We start from the raw sequence: 22,102 nt of genomic DNA, 5'->3' as shown, positions 1-22,102 counted from the left end.
ATAATAATATTTTGACTATTTTATGTCTTTTTTGTTCACGCATCGTTGTAAATATAACGGAATTTGATGAGACTGTCGTAAAAGTGAGAGGTTAAGCGCTTTAAAACTATGTTAAACCCACATTTGTCTACATTTGAAAATGCCTGTACCAAGTCAGGATATGACAGTTGTTGTCAATTCGTTTGGTATGTTTTGTCAGTTGATGTTGCCATGTGATTAGGGACTTTTCGATTGAATATTTCTTGGAGTTTAGTATTTTTGTGATTTTACTTTTTTTCATCTCTATATAAACACATGATAAAGATAACAAATGAAATTGTTTATGTTTAGACGGAGCGTTTCAAATTAAGATATTATTTTCATAGGCCACAATATCCTTTTGGGGTTTTGCGTTTTCACTATAAAAGATCTTTTGATTAAACTGTATGGTTCCAGATTTTTCGAACTAGTATGAGTAAAGAACAATGCTTACATAATTTTGCACAGAAAATGTTGCTACTTACAAGGCGTAACATTGAGAATGAAAATGGGGAATGTGTGAAAACGACAACAACCCAACCATAGACATGATAGAGCAGACAACAGCCGACGACCACCAATGGATCTTCAATGCAGCCAAAAAATTAAAAATCATACAAGACTAACAAAGGCCAGAGTCTCCTGACTTGACACAGGCGCAAATAAGCGGCGGGGTTAAACATGTTTTTTTTATATCTAAAAAAAAACACGCGTTTTTATTATATTAAAATATAATCATAGTACCTTTGATAACTATTTCAACTAAAGAATACTATAGAAAAAAGAATGTGTAATTATTACACTCTTTCAAAATAAAGGAGTAGGTCCGGTAAGGGCCGATTTTGGCCTCAAATTTCAGGTTCATCTAACGAAATATTTTGGACACTTTTTAAACACGTAAGTGATTATTTCAATTGATTCAATTAGTTTATGTGAAAGATTTTAACTGATTAAGTCATTATAAACGCTCCGATTCAAGCTTAAATATGAAAAATCTATCAAATATGCAAATATCGTCACTTTTTAGATGGTTTTTGTCAAAAATGAAAGTGGCCGCATCCGTGTTCATCCTCAACCTTTATATATGTTATGTATTATCATCAAATACAACTTACATTTCAATATTATGGATGAACACGAATGCGGCCACTTTCATTTAAGACGGAAACCGTCTAAAATTTAACTAAAATGCTAAAATAGTGAAGATTTCAGTAATTTAGCATGACTTAATGATGTTAGTACACGATATATGTGCATTGTATAACCAAAAAGAGCCCATTTTTGTTTCCAATAAATAGCTAAAAGATAACATTTTCACAATTTTGTAAAACTGCCATATTTTGGGGCCAAAAAGGGGTCTTACTGAACCTACTTCTTTAACTCTCATCAACAACAATCCGAACTATAACGTTCGGTTCACACGGTTATGTTCTTTTATAAGGTACCAAAGTCAAGTAGATCTTGCTTGAAGCTTGTACTACATGTCGAAAGTATTTGTTTGGTTTAGAACTAACTTTGTTAAAAAAAAAAAAAAAGTAACAGGATAAAAGAAAACAGATTTGAAAAAAAAATACTGGACCTTCAATTGAAGACCGCTTTATTCAGGTAATTTTAATGTCCAAATTATCTTCTATGCCAGTATAAAAAGGGCATTTTAAGACACAAAAATTATGTATTCAATTGTTTAAAAATTATATATTCAAATGACATTTAATTTCTGCATAAGCTTTGTTTAAAATTCCATCATTTATATATACTCGTTGGAATATCTGACTGAATGTTCATCATTGAATGATCCGCTAGTACAATTCATTTAAATTGCTTAATATCAGATGAAATATTGAAAGTTTAATTGGATAATTATAGTTTGTTTAGAAATGATATGAAAATAATGCTTACCAAAGACATTTTTTTTTCCATATAACATGTATAATGAATATCAACGGCTAGAACTTCACGGTACTCGGTTCTTACGTTTGTAGAATCATTATCATTTAGAAAAATAATAAAAAGCTAATTACGAGAAATTCTTACATATTTGAAAGAATTTCTCCTTTGTTAGTCTTGGAAAGGACAACTATAATTTCCAAATTAATTTATAATTGCAAAGGTCAACTTATTTTACAAGCCTTATTTGAAACATTTTATCAAATTAAAATAAAGTCGTGTCTACAATTTTTAGACAATCATACATGTAGCTAATCAAAAATAATTATCAATAGAAAGCCTTGAATTAATTCGTCTTTTTCTGCATATTTGAAGATAATGAACTACATAAAATCCCTGAAGAATTACAGCATCATATTTATATATTTGATTGACCAATAATTTCTATGTGGTGTTTTATCAACTGTTGCAAGTGTAGTATCACCAGCCCAGTAGTAAGCACTTTTGTGCTGACATGAACTATCATTGATATGGTTATATTTATAAATCAACTGTTTACAAAATTTGAATTTTTGAAATACTAAGGCTTTTCTACCTCAGGCATAGATTACCTTAGCTATATTTGGCAAAACTTTTAGGAATTTTGGCCCTAAATGCTCTTCAACGTCGTACTTTATGTGGCTTTTTAAAAACTTTTTTGGATTCGAGCGTCACTGATGAGTCTTTTGTAGACGAAAAACGCGTCTGGCGTATATACAAAATTTAGTCCTGGTATCTATGATGAGTTTATTTACAAAGTGTGCCTTTTGAGTTGTTAGGTTTTCGCCAACTTATAAGTTTAATATCCCTTTTATACATTCCAAATGTACTTTATAAAAGTCTTTCACATACAAAATGCATTTAAAAAATACATGATATAAACTCCAATTTTATACTATGGTGTTGTTTACAGAGCTCGTATGATCCGATACGATTCGTGTATACTTATTGATTCTATCTGGGAAAAAATTACATCTCGGGTTATTATTTCAATACTAAAATAATATTTCTTCAAAAATGTATTGCTAAACACTATTAATCCCTTATTGTACTACTTCCTCTCAATTCTTAATTGAGGTCAATATGTCACATTTTTTTTTTATCACAAAGATAAAGACATCTTAACATTTTAAAGAAGAGGCCAAAGATACCAGAGGGACACTCAAGCTCACATAGATCGAAAATAAAACTGACAGTGCCTTGGCTAATCTAAGAAAGAAATAGACAAACAGAAAAATAAAGGTACACAAGACACAACATAGAACACTAATGACTAAGCAACACGAACCCCACCAAAACTGGTGTTTATAACAGATGCTCCGGAAAGTTAAGCAGATCCTGCATCACATGTGACAAACGTCTGTACATTTACATTTATTGGTAGATATCTTAGTCACACACTTAATGTATTTGTTGTAATTAGGCTCACAACTTCTTCTCTGCATTACAGCGAGTCCTATCAGACAGTTTATAAAATAATATCATATGCGTTTTGTTGTCAACTCAGTTGCTAGCTATAGCTATTTTTTCTACGTTGAGTTGTCACAATACTGAGATAGGTATAAGTATGATTGTTAAGCATTCACAAACGAATGCTCTATTACGTCATGAAAAAAAAATACTACAAGGGAAGTTCAAACACATCACACGAATGGAAAACAACCGTCAATTTCCCGACTTAGAATATGTTTTAACCAGTCATATTCTGTAATTCCTAAATACACTTGTACATTATTTGAATCAGCACTCAAATTATCAGACAGCGAACTCACTTTACTCAACATAAAGATAACGTATTCATTCACTTCTTTTTTGGCGAAATGACATTTTTCTGTTATTAAATATACATGTTTGCAAGTGGTCCCTATCTAGAACTTCTTAACATGTTTTCAACAATCTTTGACTGATTGACCCATTCAAAATTGGGAATTCTAATTCCACATATTGCAGCCTTTGTCAAATTATGAACAAAGGGATAACTTCGAAAGCTACACTACCCTAGTCGGAAAAATGATTATTAATAAAACCAATTATTCAACCTCAAAATGACATAGTCGAAACAGAGCACTAGGAATAAGAGCACTGAATTGACTCAAATTTGCTGTTAACCTATATCTGTAACATCGCAGTAAAGATGTCAATGTTTTCTTTATATTAAAAAAAATATACATTCCGATAAAAAAAACTTTCTACAATACGTTACAGTTTATTTCCATATAGATGAATTCATGAAAATGATATCCTTAAAAATTATCACAATGTAAAAACAAATCTTTAACTTTTAAAGACAACTGAAGCTGTTGGCCCTGTATATCTTAGTCGTGGCATAATATAATTTAATGGGTACGAAATATTCTTGACATTCAACATAAACCTCGTCGTCTTTTTTTGTTTTTAAATGGTTATAACCTTTCTATACCTATATAACTCTGTATGAAGTCGATGCTGGCTTCCAGTCTTGTGCTCAGACATGAATGTGGGTTCTTTCGCCAACAAATATGTTGTTTCTGTTTGCAGTTTTCGTTTCAATTAATATTGTTGACTAGTTTCCTGATACAACCGTTTTTTTAACTTCTGTAGCCCATCAGTTACAAAATGAAACGCCTTTTTTGTATCAATGTTGTCATTAAAATTAAATTACCTTTCATTTTATTCAATCTTCCATCAGAAAATATTTCATTACCCGTCTGGTGATTTTTTGGTTGCTCTCCTCGTCTGTTTTTTTTTATGTTTTGAAAACTGTTTGAATTCGTAATGTTTTTTAATTATTTTTTTTAGATATATGTAATTAATTTGTACTAGGTAAAAATATATTTAAGTCAAATTTTTCAGCAAAACTTATGTATTCTACGATGTCAATATAGTTATAACTAATAAAGAAAAGCTCTGTTTATCTACACAATTTCAATTTATGAAAATTTGTGTCAGCGTACATTGCAAGTAACGAAATGTTCAACATCTACCGACTATTTAAATGAGTTACGTGTTAAAAAAAAAGGGGTGTCGAGTTGTATGTGTGAAAGTCGTTTGGTGATTGATAAGCCTATCAAATCAAAGCCGTATTCATACCCTTTTTTTCACCTCACAAGCCGTTCAATGCGATACGACGTTGTATTCAATACTTTGTTTCTGTAAATATGCTACTAAAACATTGTCATAACAAACAAACTAAATATTTAAATGTAAATATTTTTGATTAGCTAACTGACTTGTTTTCTTTGCGATTTGTGGCAAGCATGTATTCCTTCATGGTGACCTTCTGCTGTTGTCTGTTCTATGCTTTGACACATTCCCCATTTACGTTTTCAAATTCATTCATATTAACATTCAGGACTCGCAATTTTAAATTTGGTAGATATTTGTATGATACAGAAAAAAAGGCAACTAACTCTCAACAGATATAATGTCCATGATTTGACCGCACGTGTCATTATACATTATTCATTTTGGAACATATTTGTAAACCAAGGACAATCCTTGAAAACAATTCTGCGAATCTATCTCTTCATACAATGTACACAAGGTAGACAAAAAGTTAATTTAAATATATAGACAAATAAAAATTTGTTGAAATTATTTGAAATTAATTAATGTTTAAAGAAATCAATAGCTTTTTTTTATGATCAGAAATGATTTTAAAGATTCACGCTAAATCTTGAATTATAGTGGGCGCGCACGGACATATATGAAATCCATCTACTAGCCCAAAGAACAGCTGTCGTAAAACTGTATATCGATTATGCCCCAAAACTGTGTTTCTTCTGCTGCTCTGGGTTTTTTTTCTAAAACCAGTTGTTGGCCTGATACGGGTTAATGTTTTTCTTATCTATTTTATGATGGTATAATACTAAACCCCTAACGGGAGGATTGTACTTAATATTCATATGATAAAGACATAATCTTTCAATCAGTTTAATTAGAGTCTGGAGCATGCATGTCAGTAACTGCTGGTAGTCCTTTGATAATTACTTCATCATTGTCATTTTGTATATTTTTTTGTCACATATTCTAACATCAGATATTTACTGTTAGTTTTGTCGTGTGTATGTTTTTCTACAGATCGGATGGGTTGAGATCTAAAAAAATCATGTTTAACACCGCCGCTTTGTGCCTCTCGCAAGTCATGAGTCTCTGGCCGTTGTTAGTCATGTATGTTTTTAAATTCATGTATGTTTTTGTTTCTTGTGTATATTTCGAGCATATTTACACATTATCATGTTGTAAGATATAACAGGGTTGCCTAATATAGTCATTGTTTTTTGGTTTTTTTTTGTTGATAACGACAAAAATTGCTCCACCATGGTTTGTCGAAATCTCGACATCTTCTTCAGTTTACGATTATCTATAGATTTTTTTTAAGTTACTCATCCTGTGATATTTTCATATTATTTTTTTTTAAATATTTCTAAATCAGTTGCAAAATTTGAAATAACGATAAGCCGTAGTTGAAAATATGCAGTTTATGCAGCAATACGGGTCGGCCAACTCTAGTAATTTTATGTCCACTTTTTGCAACGGTATAATTAAAATCATTATCATGATTATATTCTAAGAGTATGGCATAAGTGAATGAACTAATCATCATAATGTTTAATGTTAAACTAAATAAACATCATAATTATCTTATAAATCAAACAAATTGATATTTATCCAAGGACTGCATCAAATTTCATAGAACAAAAACAAATACATAGATTTGATACTAGAAATGTTATGCCCAACTTTATATATTTGATGATCTTGCTTTTAATAAAAAGGAAAGTGATCATCGGAACATTAGATTTCTCATGTCTTATTTCTTATCATATTATACTGAGAAGATATTTGATGAACACGTTTTATTTTCTAACTGAACATCCAGAAGAATATAACTGACGTAAACATAATATCATCCATCTGTACTTTAAATGACTCAAATTTACTAATTGTTAAAGAAAATAAACAAAAAATGAGTTTGAAATACTTTCCAAAACTTTCTTCTAACAATTAATAATAGGAAAGAGGAAGTTTGACTCATATCAATCAACTAATATCGTTCCTTATCCTTATCTTATCCCCAGTACTATTTGTACTTCCAATGAATGTATTAACATATAATTCAGCTAATGCAGTTTTCTTATCATCATGACCGACGTTTTGGGTGATTGACCGCTCCAGTACAGGTTGGTGTTGAATTTTTTATTGAGACCACTGTAACAACAGCTTTTGTGCCACCATGGACCATATGATTTTACATATGCACCTCCTTTACTCTCAGAATTATCTTGGTATATTGTTGAGAACTTCATCCCATTATGATAGGCCAACTTATCACCTATAAAAGATAAATATGTCATTGACTTCTCATAATCGGATCTACTGTGCGAAAATTTACAATTGCTTGAAGTTGAACTTAAACATTGTAAGTTTATTTTCTTTATTGTTTAACTGGTCTAATCAAAAGTAACAATTAAACTTGCACTTTGTGGCCTGTTTGAATGACTCAACAATATATGGAAAACAAAAGCACACTGATCCCATCGTTAGAAAAAAAAATGTGTCACATCGAAAAAAAGTTCTTTGTTATTGTATATCCCTAACATATCCATTGATATCGTCAATGCTTGTACATGAAAAACATAATTCTCTTAAAAATGAGTGATAAACACACCGAAACTCATTATAATGTACATTAAATGAAGCGTTAAGCCATGCAAAATTGCGAAGTATGAGCCAAGAAACGTCTTCAATAATAATTCAAAATAATATTCAAACTTTTCTTTTAAGTATAAGTTATCCAGACAGTGTATTACATCTACCTGCATTTCCGCTATAATCCCCGACAGTAAGTTTGTATTTTGACGCTGCATCACCTACTACAAACGTTTTATACACAGCATACTTCTTTTTATGGGACACATCCGTTAGGTCTATTCTCAGTTCATATTTACCACTGGCTGTCAAGCTGTGAATGTGTTTGTTTCCTGTTAATGAAAATGACACAGTAGCCTCACAACAAAAAAAAAAATATCTAACATTAATAAAAAGAACGGATGGACCAAGAAACTTTTTAGTTGCAAAAAGACGTTAAATGTATTCCAATAAGCAGCTTGTTATACTTTAGCTATCATGTAAAAGTATAAACAACGCAACATACTTATCGATATTTCCAATGCATCCTTAGTCGTTTATCTTTAATACCTATTACATAAGTTTGATAGTTTTTGTGCAAGATTATTATAGTATACACTTACAATGTATTTACTGGCTATGAGACCATTACTTTAGGATACTTCAGTATGTATTGTCTTTATAAAATACGATTTCAAATCAAATACTAATTTTCGAAAGGGATAATAGATCACTCGCAGCAAGCGTTTTTAACAAACCTCTCTATTTGTTAAAGGTGTGTTTAGTTTGACCTTCAGTTACTTTGAAAGTAGAGATCTACTAATAACATTTTATCAGTCACTGCTATTGATATATTATTGTATCGTGATGAATATGATTAAGATTTTTGTTTAGTTCGGTATAACAAACCAATTTTTTTAACATTTATTTCATTTATTTTTCAATCGCACAAAAAATTTCCCCTCCGCTTCCCGTCGGTAATTAGTTTGTGTCCATGGGGACTATCAATTTGGTGTTGTCCGAATAAAAAAGTGTTTCGATATATAAAGATTCTACCACTGCAGCTAGTCTGATATTTATCTATTCATCCGAGACATTTAAATTTACAAATTTAAAACACATGGCCCGGGGGCCGTTTTGGATATTTAGAATTTAAATGTCGAGAGTGGACATACATCGTTTTGCACGATTTGGAGGTAGAATTTGAATTTCCAATGAATTTTAGATGATTACTTACAATGTTTAAGTTCAACTTCAAGCAGTTGTAAATTTTCGCACAGTAGATCCGATTATGATAAGTCGATGACAGTTATTATCCTTCTTTTTGAACTGTAAAGAGATGTGTTCTTTTTATGTGACGTAATCAGACAGTGTCGCCTTGTTCATGATGTCACAATGGGAACTTTTGAGAGAAACAAGACATTTAGACGTCATAATCGAATTTTGACCAATAGCAATCAGATATCAAACAAACGACACGTTAATTAAAGAAATTCAATCAACAGGTCAGTGAAAGTATAAATCGACAAAGAATTTAAGAAACAAAAAAACTGGTAAATTTCGACAAAATCTTTGTATAGCTATGTTTTTATACTGCAACTCGTAGACCTCTTAAAAATGCAATATTAAGGGTAAAACATTGTTATTTTTTTTTTTAATTTGAAGCAGATGACGCAAACTTCTTAAATATATATGCATGCCTTTCTGGCGTTATGATAACAAACGAATTGTTAATATCATTAACAAAGCGATTTACGTTCAGTGATTGTATAACACGAACGACAATACGATCAGTACATCTATCTACGCAAATAGCACAGTTGCATTATATACAATCATTCGGAGACGATTAAATTAAAACAATACAAAAACGGGGAAATGTTTGTTTCCAGTAATAAAAAAAACTTTTAACCGGTTAATAATGTTGTAACTGTTAACCGGTAAATAATTTGTGACTGTCTATGTCGCCTTAACCCTTAATCCATTAAATATTGGATATGTAATGATTGATAATTATTCTGAGATTCATGATTTTCTAAAAGATTTTTATTGGTTTTAAACTAGTTGTCAGAAACTGCGAGTACTTTGAGAAATGTACTAAGTGTCTTTTATTGTTGAGATGTACAAGCACCGGTTCATGTTCACTCGGTGTTTTTGCTAGATGTATTTATATTCATATAAATAACTTTTATCAACTGATTGTTTAGTTTTGATCTAATGTTAATATTACACCACTATTCCAAGTTAGTGGGAGTTTGGGGTTTTGCTAACATGCTTCACCCCGCCACATTATGTATGTGCATGTCCCAAGTCAGGAGCTTTTTTGCTTATTGTTTGTACATTTATTAGGCAATTGGATTTTAATTGTTTCACATTTGACATTTCTGTGCTTTGAATATCTGATTATAAAATTTTGGCTTTAAGAATTGATAATTTAAGGTCCTTACGATGAAAATGTAAATTTTGGTGTCAATTTTGTCCTTTGTAATCATACCACTCTTTTTTTTTTTTATTGAAACTTGTAAACTTAGTCAATTTATAATTCATTAAAGATAATACAAACTGTTGTGGTTTTTAGTCTTGAATTCAGTTTCTTATTCAAAAATTATTCATTAAAAAAGTAAGATTTATTTATGGTATTATAGTTACTAAATATATAGTGCACTAGTTTATATCGACAATTCAGAATAGATGATTCAATACTATTCTCTGTCCTTTTGTGTTGAAAGATTGAATGACATTTCCACGTTGTAATTCAAAGCAGTATAGTAACAAAACATGTATAAAATCTATAGGCTAGATAACAAATGTTCCGCCAATGCCGTGATTGCAGGATGCGCAATATTCTGATCAGGTCATAAATCTAGAATTTCCTTTAACTATACGAACCTAGCCAGTACTCCCCATCAACATAACCAAATCCATTCTCGTAATCTTTCCAATTTCTCTGAAAATTTACCGATCCGTCAAATCTTCTCTGGATAATCTAGAAATAACTTCTCAAGATCAGTAACTTTTGAACAAATGAATGTTACATAAGTACAGAAGTTTCGAATTTATTGTATTGGGTTATCAAACACACTGATTATTGGTATTCTTATCTGTATTTCATCATTTATTTTAAGTGATAAAGTTTTTGTACTGATGGCCAAATACATTGAAACAATCCTTATATGGTCATCGCCACTTGAATCAATATCGTGAAGAACAAGGGCGACCTTTAAGGTTGTGTAATTATTCTTCATAAAATGGGGTGAGTGAATATTTGTGATTGCGTATACAATCAATAAAGAAATTAATATAATATCTTTTTAATTGAGGTTTTCAATTTCATCATACACAATATTTGTTTCTGAATCAAGTTAGTGTTGATAAAGACAGGCAAACTATACACAGGGACATTCAAATTTTAAAGTCGAAAATAAACTGATAACGCCATGACAAACTTGTCATGTTGCTCATGACAGTACAAACGAGGTGATAAATCTTACTAAATCGGTCAGCTTTGGGAATGAAAAAAGGTGAGCGGGTTTCTCGTTACGACGATTAAAATATATTCATCTTAATCTATTTAACAGATGTTCCAATAAATGACTGAAAAAAATGGATATTGAAACAGACATCTTATAGATGGTAATCATACAATGAAGAACATGTTATATCTTAAGAACATATATTATATAGAGTTTAATACAATATATATATATATATATACAACTCGTCTAAACATCAACCCAACAATGTTAGATCTGTAAATTTGCTTTCGCAAATTTTTGGTTCTTCCCTCGCCGGGATTCGAACCCATGCTACTGTGATATCGTGACACCAAATCGCCTGCACTGCAGCCGTCCCGCTAGACCACACGACCACCTGGGCTCTCAAAAAAAGAGCTTTCGGTGGGCATGTGTTACCTTTCCACGTCATATATATATATATATATATATATATATATATATATATATATATATATATATATATATATACTTTTTTGGCGTTAAGCTTTGTGCTTTTTACGATGGTTTACTTTTTTTTTCAAGGATATAAAAAAAACATCTTCAGCAATGAGAGGGGAAAGATACCAAATCGATATTCAAACTCATAGACCGAAAGTAACTGGTATGCCAGGACCAAGGTGCATACAGAGAAACGGCAGTAGCAGGCAAAGGTATCAATGCACTTTTATTGGATACGAAATGGAGAAAACCTCACCGGAATATGCTGAATATACGCAACGCATTAATGACTAAAAAGTGCATTTACGTTTAATTTTTAAAATGATTAAAATTGAAAATTGTGAGTTTCACATTCATGATTGATTCAATGTTGTTTTTTGAAACATCAGATACATGATGATTGCGATCATAACATACAGTAATGATAATGGTCGTTTGATAATCTCAAAAACAAATAACATACAGAACACAACCACCAAAAGATATAACAAAAATAGCATAAAAATCATTAATAACATTAACACAAAATTTGATTTAAATGATGAACCATTTTTTCAATTGTCAATGGGTGTTCATTTGATAACATAATGAATTTGCAATTCTTTAAACAAACAAAAATTCAATGGCCACAACTTATATAAATCTTCACAACTAATAATACGGAATCTACCCGAGGTGTGTTCAGTAAAAACTGTAATAACAAGGTATATATTTGCTTTAGAATAGTTTTAAACACAATTTTAACAACTCTTTTAGTTACAGGAATGATATTTCAAGTTCAAACAATAAAGTGTCATATAATAATAATGCGGATATTAAATCAAAGGAAACTATTTTGAAAACTTCTAACATCAACAAAAGTAGTTGTCTTTTTACATTTCTACTTCGTTGGTGTGTTAATTTTTTTCACATGTTTTTATTATCCTTTTGATGGAGGAACAAAAAATTGATATGGTGTTGAAAACCAAAACATATATCAGAAATTTCCAAAACTAATTTTCAAAGTTATCGTATTTTGAAAGTATTCATCTACGACATACTTTACATTACAATGAAAATGTACAGGAAATAAACAAAAATTAGAAAAGATAATAATTGGGAATTTCATTCATTTTATGAAGATCGATAAAAAAAAAGTTAATGTGTTCAGACAAGATATAATTAAATATTATATTTTTCAAACATACAGTCCATCCTCCACTATCTGTAGTCATATCACAATAAACGTTGACCACAGATTCATCAAGATATATCGTGTATACATCAGAGCTGGATACATATTTTCTCAATTCAGAACAATCCTTTGCAGTCGTCATCGCACATACTCCCGAGGCTACGATATAAATAATAAGTATTGTAATGTGGACAATTTTTATGAATATACGTGTACTACTTACACGTATATTCATAAATCGTAAAACTAATTATTTTTGATAGATGTAACAGTGCAAAAGAAATGTTAAATTTGCTTATATATTGAAAGCGGTTAAATGTCTCATTCCTCAGAAGTCGCACAATAGTATGGTTTTTCTCTCAATTGACCAAAATATAGATTATTTTTTAATTATCTAATTTTTTTCAATTAGCTTTGACTCCTCAATTCATATTTATTTCCCGCGGGAAGGGAAAAGTTTCGTATAACACTTAAATATGTGAATTATGACTAAGTGATAGAAAAAAATGGCTAAATTTGGTTGCATATGCCGAAATACAAACATGTGCATTAGCCATTTGGTAGAATATTGCTGATTAAAAGACCGCAACTAATACGTTATCCCAATCGAATTAGTGATTGCTTCAATAATGAAGAAACTATAACATTTTTCACTTGAACATATATTTATTTGTCAAAATTTACTCTATTCTAAAGCGTACCAAACAGTTTTAAATATATTGATGTTGCTGTTCAACACTAGACGTAGACTTGCTACATGTCCCTTCCTAATTATGTTTTTTTTTTTCAATTTTGCCCCTTTAATAATTTTACTGCTATAACTAGGAGATTACAATTATACTGACATCTGCAGGAGGAATTTCTCCAAGGGCAAACAATAGGCTGGCACTTATCAGTAAACATATAAACTAGTAAGAAAGAAATAATAGAAAGGGAATTGTAGCAATTCTACACTAGACGCTGACTTATTTTATTGCTCTAGTTGGAGTTTATAAAGACAAAAACAATGTTTCCACAAAATTTATATCACACATTTAAATTAAAAGGTTTATCAAATTACGAGATTTGTAATCACTTGATATCAACTCTTGTTCTTTATTTTTAACTTTAAACTAATTGAAATGAAATAACTCGATTTGACATCAAACCATTAACAATTTTATTGTTTTGTGGATAAATGAAGCCAATTTAGACTTTATCTTAATAAACATTCAATAATTCTAACTCACTTTTTACGTCCCTCGTCAACATTCTAAGCATTTCGGAAACTTGTTTTTCTCCTCCATATTCTAAAAAAAAAACATTATTCTTTTTCCTTGAAGAAATTAATGACTGTTACTCAACTCACCACAATACGTAATAATTCAATATTGAAAAGTTGAAATCTAAGAGATAACATTTGAAGTAAGAGATGTTAAATATGGTCGAACAACGTAACAACACTACATTAAATAAATAAAAAGGCATCTGGCCATACAATAAGTTAAGTTAAAATCCCCAAGAATAAGGAACAAAGATTCTAGGTGTAGAAGAGTACATTTGTAATAGGCAGAATCTGATGTCGATCTTTCATAAAATGCATTAAATGATGATTAATCAATTTTCCTTTATTTTGACGATAATTCGTTAATCTTCCCTTTTAAGATTCTCGTTTATCGCGTCATTACTGGTGACATCATTGAGATCTTTGCTTTTCTCGCTTAAATGATTCTCCCTGAATCAATAACAATTTGCTTATACAATATAGGTTTGTGTATTGATGCCTGTCTGCAAGTTACCTGACGTTGCTCACATCTTTGCAAAAATTCTTGTGTGATATTATATATCTTCTTCAAGTTCGTAAATGGATCTTTGTTCACATAATAAAAAAAGTAAAAATACCTTTTATAAGCACTTTAATGTCTTCCTTTAGCTTTCCTTTCATTTGGACAATTTCTTTGTACACTTCCATTTCTTGAAAAGACAACAGTAGAATATGAGTATACAAACATACACACATACAAACATGGTTTACTTTTATAAATTTTTACTTGGATGGATAGTTGTCTCATTGGCACTCATACCACATCTCCTATATCTATGGTTTGTAAAATTCATATGATGTAGGCAAGATAACTACTTGGTTAAATTCTTGTTCTCTATATGTTATATATAGACTTCAATGTAAACGTTAGCCTTTGGTGTGAACATTTGTCTTATTTAGCACATTTGTTAATCTTATATGTTACTCTTAACTTACTGTTGAGAATATTCTGCGTATCTCTTTTTATATCGTTTCCACTTATATTATGATTTTCTGGTAGACATGTTTCTACAATAAAAGAAGTTTCCACATAGATGATTAAAAAGATATTATTCTCAATAAAATAATAAGATAAGTATAAGTGAAGCGCAATAATATAAAAAAAATAGAAAAATGTAATTGGATAAATTATACATTCAATAGCATAAAATGGCATACTTCACTCTATCTTGTTTAAAAAGAAACTAGTTATTCATGTTATTATGGAACCGGCTATATATAGTTTGGAAATTAATAAGAGTTTAAGAAAGGACACAGTTATAATCTTTGTGTACTAAAGAAAAATGTCCCCTATATGCTGCACTAAGGGAGATGCAATAATGTGTCACAATGTGTTATTGTGGTACGACAGTTAATATCTAAACTCATCATAAATACCGGGACTGAAATTTTATATTTGCGACAGACACGAGTTCCGTCTGTCAACAACTCAGTCATTGATGTATCGCTAAGGGACATTGTTCACGACCAGTAGTGAAATAAATATTTAAAGTTGAAAAAAAAAGTTAAAAAGGCCAAATAAAGTATTTAAGAGCGTTGAAAACATACAAAGTAAATTTCCAATAACTCCTATCCAAATTGTAATATCCGAGTTATTGTATTAGGTCAACTGCAAAGGATATCAATAAATCCCACTAAGTTGATTGTAAGAGTATTCGTCAAATAGTTTATAAATGGGTAGCATCTATAAGGTGATACTATCACAGTACTACAAGCAATATTCAAAGTTCCATATACTCCAGTAAAAAAGATCAGATTAAGTGACATAACATCAACTTAAGCCTTTCCGTCGTTTTTGAAAATTCAGAAAAATAAATCGAACATTTGTGAACTGTGACCATTTATTCGTTACCTACCATGCTTGATATATATAATGGTTTATGTGAACTCATGTGTTTCACTCAAGAATCAAATGGTGTGGTATTTTAAGGGGATGTTCATTTCTTCTGTTTCAAAAAATTTAGTTTTTTTATTTACAATTGTAAATTAAAAGGATGTAAATTGTCTTTTTTAAGAATGGTTGGACTTATTTTTGTTCTATTCTGTTTTTAATTCACTCCGTTATCATTTAAATGCTAAATATACTTTATGTTACACAACTTTATACATATTTTCTCTTATTTGAATAAATATTTCTTTGTAAAAACCGTGTTAGCTATACATGATAAACCCATGCCCGTAAGCGCATTGCAGATTTCAAAATGTTTAATGAACATAATAGTTGTACTACTGAAAATAATAAGATCGAGATTTTTTGTAAATACAAATTGGTAAAAAATTTTACAAAATTCTGTCACGGATAACATGATGCAGTTTGGAAGATTCATCGCTTTAACACTATATAAGCTGGATATGTACTTACTAATACATTAGTCTCATTATTTTTAATGATTCTAAACTAGGATTAAGTAGCTGCAAGAACTTCTTTTGTGTTGCTTAATTTCGTTTGTTTTTATCTAAGCAGTTTCTATATTTCGTTCTTATCTTTTAAGCTCCGCTACTCTTGTTTTTTTCAGTTGTTGTTATTCTGTGCTGTAAAATCACTGTACGAGGGATTGGACATTTAAAAATAGGTTTAACCTTGTTACACTCTTAACATGAGTGTCTAATGTCGGGAAACTGTAGTTCCGTGATTGTCGTTGGTTTGTGTCCGTCATATTTGTTATTAGTAAGTTAGTAGTTGTTTTTATTTTTAATTGTTTCACAATTTACATATTGGTGCTTTATAACCGATTATACGGTATGGATTTGTCATTGGTGAAGGCTGTACGAGTGCCAACAATTGCTAACATCCACCAGGTTGTTAACATCAAACATGTCAAAGTATAATTCAAATACTTAAAAAAAAATGAACATATTTTCAGACAGGGTTATTTGGGTAGATATGAAACATGATGTACATATAATATCTATCAAAGCTATGATCGAATAGATACCATATAAACATTAGTCGTTATGTCTTTTTGTCATATAAACATTAGTGGTTATGTCTTTTTGTCAGCGGCTTTGTATTCAAGAGTTATTTTTTTCAAAAAGTACTGACTTTTAGATGTTTCTGTTAGTTTATTGAAATAAAAATACCGAACAATACGTACACTTAAATCTAATGGCATACAATTAAATTAGTATTAGTTCTGTTAAATTCTTTATGAATACTAGATGCTGCATAAGTTATCATATTTATGGAATACAAGTCAAAGTCTTGAAACATTCGTACACATGATCAGTATAATACGGTTTAACTACATGTGATAGAAATCTTGTAGTGACATGTATGAATGACTTCTGTTATATAGTCTCATAGTTAGATATACAATTGGAAAACATATTAGTATAGCATGTTATAAAAACGAAATGACAAGTGTAGAACAATTCAATTATGAAACACACAATGGCCTTATCATGCATAAGACAAAACACAAACCCTTACTCTTATCAGTGGTGTAAAAGTTCGACATAAGAACAAACTAAAAAAATCATTTCTAAATTACTTTACTCATCAGATCGATACAAAATAATAATATAAACAAGAATGTGTCCTTAGTATACGGATGCCCCACTCGCGCTATCATTTTCCATGTTAAGTGGAGCGTGAAATTGATTGGACTTCAACTTCATCAAAAACTACATTGACCAAAAACTTTAACCTGAGGCGGGACGAATGGACGCACGAACGGACGCACGGACGCACGGACGCACGAATGGACACATAGAGCAGAAAACATAATTCCCCTCTACAATCGTAGGTTGGGCATACAAAATAAGACAAAGGACACAACGTACAGGTCTGATAGTTACTCTGTTACTGCAAACTACTTTAAAGCCATTAACAACTAATGAAACTTGATCTGGCAAATTTAAAAAAAAAGAATACATGAACATCGATAGAATTCATGGACACAGATGCAAGCCTACCATCATATAGCCATTACTTATTGTTAAGTTGTATGTCAAAATGAGGTCAATTGCAATTCTTTAATCAACCTCATTGTAGTAAGTAGTTATGCGACGTTTCATTTGAACGTCTTCTAGATCAGTTGTACGTTAATTTATTATGTTTAGTTTTAATACAAACACGTAGGTAGCGCAAGCCAATCATTGACTGATTCGGCTAGCAAAAGACGAACTCACATTGTATAAATCTGATTTACAATTTTCTTTATTGAATCTAAGACATGAATTCAAACAAATCTGAAACACACATGCGTCATTCAAGCAGGAATTGCTGATTATTATAACTAGTTCATGCATGGCATAATTGTTTATTCTTTCCCTGTGAATAAGTCGTTCAAATGCAGAACAAAAAGAGTAAAATGCATGCAAGACTTGTAAATAAGTTTGAGTTAGTAATTAAAAAAAAAAAGTTAGCAACTGACCTTGTAATTCATACATAATGTCGTCCACCCTCGAATCCTCGTAAGATGATTTTCGCCCCTTTATTATTTCTACAAAAGAAAATGACAAGTTCCTGTTTGTATGTTTTATTGACGAAATATCAGTCCGTGTAGTTGGTTGATGCTGATGCTAAATGAAATACGATTTGAACACATATGTAGAAATTTACATTGTGTATTAATTTTTGCATGTATACAAGTAATTATAACAAAACATTCTCATTTTCTAGAATCAGAAACGATATGCTCCGTTCTATAATTGGAAATTTTGATATAGTGCAGATGTTTTATCATGTAAATGACTCACATTACAGTGATTGCTTGCATTTTATTGATCCGAAAGAACTTGAGTTAAAATATTCTAACTAAAAGGTAAAATGTATGCTCCTTGCAATTAGTGGGTCTTCAACACAGCGGAAACTTCCGACACACGGAGTCGAGCTTAATATACATATTGTAAACCTTAATCAATAATATATACTAGTACAAGTTTGGCTAAATAGAAGTCACTCTACACACTAAAACATGTGAATGGACCAACATTTTGAAATCATACAGGACATACAAACAGTAGAGTTTCAAGGCTTGAGAAAGGCGAAAAAGTGCCAAGGTTAATCATGTTTTGTGAGTTATCATACATTCCAAATGACACCTAGCTAAGGTTGAATAAAAAGCACACAGTAATATGCACAATATAAATCAGTTTAAGAAAGTCTTAGTTACTTGAGAGAAACAAATCTGACACTGATCTTCATTGAGGCACTACGGATCAGTAGTTTTAATTGACAAGTCAGCTCCATACCTTTATTTCATAGATCGAAAGATATAGTCTTTATCATATAAAAACCCATACTATTCATTTCGTAAGTGGTTTAGTATGTACAGCCCTTGGATGGTGTAAACTTCCCAAAATAACGTGTATGGTGTAATCGTGTATGGCATATGGTGCAATGGTGTAAGGTGTATGGTGCTATGGTGTATGGTGTAAGGGGAATGGTGTAATGGTGTATGAGGAATGGTGTGATTGTGTAACGTGCGATCGGGAATGGTGTGAGTGATAGTGTACGACCTTCCATTGGTTGCAAACGAAGTTTTTGTTATTTCATTTTTTCGGATTGTAAGCATAAACATGATAAAAATCTTAATATTTAAAATTTGATTGCATTATGGGTAATTTCGAATCGTGTAGATAGAATTGGGAATGGTGTATGGTGTAAAGTGTAAGGTGTATGGTGCAAAGGTGTAACGTGTATGGTGTAATGGTACAAGGTGTATGGTGTAATGGGTTACGGTGTATGGTGTAATGGGTTACGGTGTATGGTGTAACAGTGTATGGTGTTAGTGGGAAGTTTACACCATCCAAGGACTGTAGTCATCATAAATAATACGAGAGGAATATAACCAGTATCTTATAAATAACTGATTATACTTCTGTATTTCTGGGGCTACGTCCCTATGCGTGAACTAATATTGTTTAAAAATGACATCGTAAATAACTTGACAACAGTACAGTTTCCGTAAGTTGCCATTAAATTTCCGATGAAGAAAAATATAAGAATATTATAGTTACCTTCGTGCCTAATAGAATCTAACAGTTGCACCTGTCCTTGCCCTTTCAAAATGTCGTTTATTCCCTGCATAGTCATATTTCTGATAAAGTCTACGGTCGAGTTTTCGTCAAATGATGTTTTAAAAATATCCTGTATTTGTTCTTGCACAGCATTTTGAATCGTTTCCCTCATAAGTGTTCTTATGTAAACCTTTATTTTCCTGTTGATGGTATTCGTATCAAGCATGGCAACCAGAGGTGCTCCTTTGTCATTTATCAGAGATATAGATAATGGATCTTCATTCCCTAAATCTTTGGTGTCTGATAATGATGCTGTTACAAATATATCACCAGACCAGTATAAACAATACACAAGTACTATTACCATTGAATTTGATTTCCAAAAGCACTGCATTATTCCAAGTTAGCTTCGGAAAACAGCAACCTTCTAAATATCAGCCAACAAGTTGTATAGATATAAGACCTTGCCAAGTCATTTATTGTAAAACAAAAACAGTTGTAGTAAGTGCAACTGATTCATCTTAGTAGTTAACAGGGTTATAGTTGCATTCTCTCATAATGCATGTCTCTTCATAATTGAAAACAAATGATAACACTTTAGATAAACAACCTCATGTTTTTGTCTTTTTATACTTCTGTTCTAATCAACATTGTCAAGTGAGTTGTTATAAAAAGAGATTTGCTTTCTTCAAAACAATGTTGCGAAAGCTAATTAATATAATGTATGTTACGTAATGATTGATTGCAGTTTGCGTTTGTTAAGCTTGTTAACATATTCTGGATCCAAATAGATAAAACAAGTAATAAGTTTGATGTGTGTTAACAATTGGTCGAACAAGATGACGGGTTTGATATTCTGTATATTTCACTAGAATCAATTCATTTGTTTTATCATCACGTAATGCAATTGACCCAAAAATCTCGTTCCATTAGAAGCTTTCTATATTGAAATAAGGATAGCCTGGTTAACGACATATTTTGTTTGTTTTATCTTTATCATTTATTAATCAAAATGAGCTAATCTGTGTAACTTCCTAGAGCTGTTTTGTCGGAAATTTAGTGTTCTAGTGAACGGAAATATGAGTTGTTTCTTCAGAATTTGTAATGCTGGAGGGACTTTCCTTGGCACGTGTTTTCTGGAATCAGATCTGTTGTTTACATACTCTTTTAAAGGTTTATTGATAAGTTTCAGAAACTGGGATTGTCAATTATGAAAGACAATCACTGAAAAAGTTCTTTTATTTTGACATTAGATAGGCAATGCCTTTGGGATTGGGGTTGAGGGATTTTGAGATTTTTAAACAATTAAATTTTTATCAAACTAATTGCATGTGTAGTAAATAAAGGCAACAGTAATATACCGCTGTTCAAAACTCGTAAATCTATTGACAAAAAAAAACAAATTTGTATAACAAACTAAAACTGAGGGAAACGTAGCCAAGCCATGTAGAGGAAAGTTTAGTAGTCATTACGTCATAGTTTGGATTAGTTAGACATGATTGTGATAAGTGTTTTTGATAATAAACAATGCGAAAATATAAACATTCGAATATTTGTTAGAGGAACTTCTCTTTATGAATACAGGCGGGTAAATATGTTTGTCTATAGCTAATGTGTAAGTGCATCAACATCTGTATCATATACTTTGTAATTCGACGCAGAATAATGTTTGTCAAAATTTAGAAATTGTTATTTATTTATAATGCATAAAGAAAAGTGGTGTATCTACTGTCGGTTACATCACACATTTCGTTATGGTGTAAAAATTGTCAATTATCCCGAAAAAAGCAACTCTTGCACATAATTTAAGATAACAGAACATTCGGTGTCATGGCTCAGGTTCAGTCATGTCATGGTTTATTTCCTGTTCGACATGGTTCAGCTATGTGATTCTTGTTGTTTATGATGGAAGAGTCACGATCAAAGTTACAATCAAAATAAACAGATAATTCACTTTACAACAATCGAAATACTTTTTTTTAATTTTAAATCGTTTTATTTTGTAATACTAAATGACATTTGAACGCTTAACCAATGTAGTATTATATAATAAATACCCGCGGTTTGCTTGCCAAAAAGATAAATATCCATCCCAGACAAAAATGATATAGATGTTAACAAGTATATGTCACCGTAAGGACTTCAACCATTTAA

General features: G+C 30.9%; 2 protein-coding genes across 2 annotated transcripts; both read right to left on the bottom strand.

Annotated features, from left to right (window-relative positions):
* Window positions 1–6,594: 6,594 nt before the first annotated feature.
* LOC143053558 (fibrinogen-like protein A) lies at window positions 6,595–12,834 on the bottom strand. The gene is made up of 4 exons (XM_076226367.1): window positions 12,695–12,834; window positions 10,444–10,540; window positions 7,743–7,907; window positions 6,595–7,258 (listed from the first exon to the last, which is right to left on the bottom strand). Exons 1-4 carry the CDS (start codon window positions 12,821–12,823, stop codon window positions 7,047–7,049), a joined length of 603 nt encoding a protein of 200 aa, XP_076082482.1. The 5' UTR covers window positions 12,824–12,834; the 3' UTR covers window positions 6,595–7,046.
* Window positions 12,835–13,881: 1,047 nt separating this feature from the next.
* LOC143055292 (uncharacterized) lies at window positions 13,882–20,410 on the bottom strand. Its single transcript, XM_076228427.1, has 5 exons — window positions 19,949–20,410; window positions 18,361–18,429; window positions 14,921–14,992; window positions 14,563–14,634; window positions 13,882–13,970 (listed from the first exon to the last, which is right to left on the bottom strand). The coding sequence occupies exons 1-5, from the start codon at window positions 20,340–20,342 to the stop codon at window positions 13,882–13,884; spliced, it is 696 nt and encodes a 231-aa protein (XP_076084542.1). The 5' UTR covers window positions 20,343–20,410.
* Between the last annotated feature and the right edge of the window lie 1,692 nt (window positions 20,411–22,102).

Source organism: Mytilus galloprovincialis, chromosome 12 (assembly GCF_965363235.1).
Source record: "Mytilus galloprovincialis chromosome 12, xbMytGall1.hap1.1, whole genome shotgun sequence".
NCBI classification, from domain to species: Eukaryota; Metazoa; Mollusca; class Bivalvia; order Mytilida; family Mytilidae; genus Mytilus; species Mytilus galloprovincialis.
The sequence above is the reverse complement of the archived record's forward strand: the minus strand, read 5'-3'. Positions and strand labels throughout refer to the sequence as shown.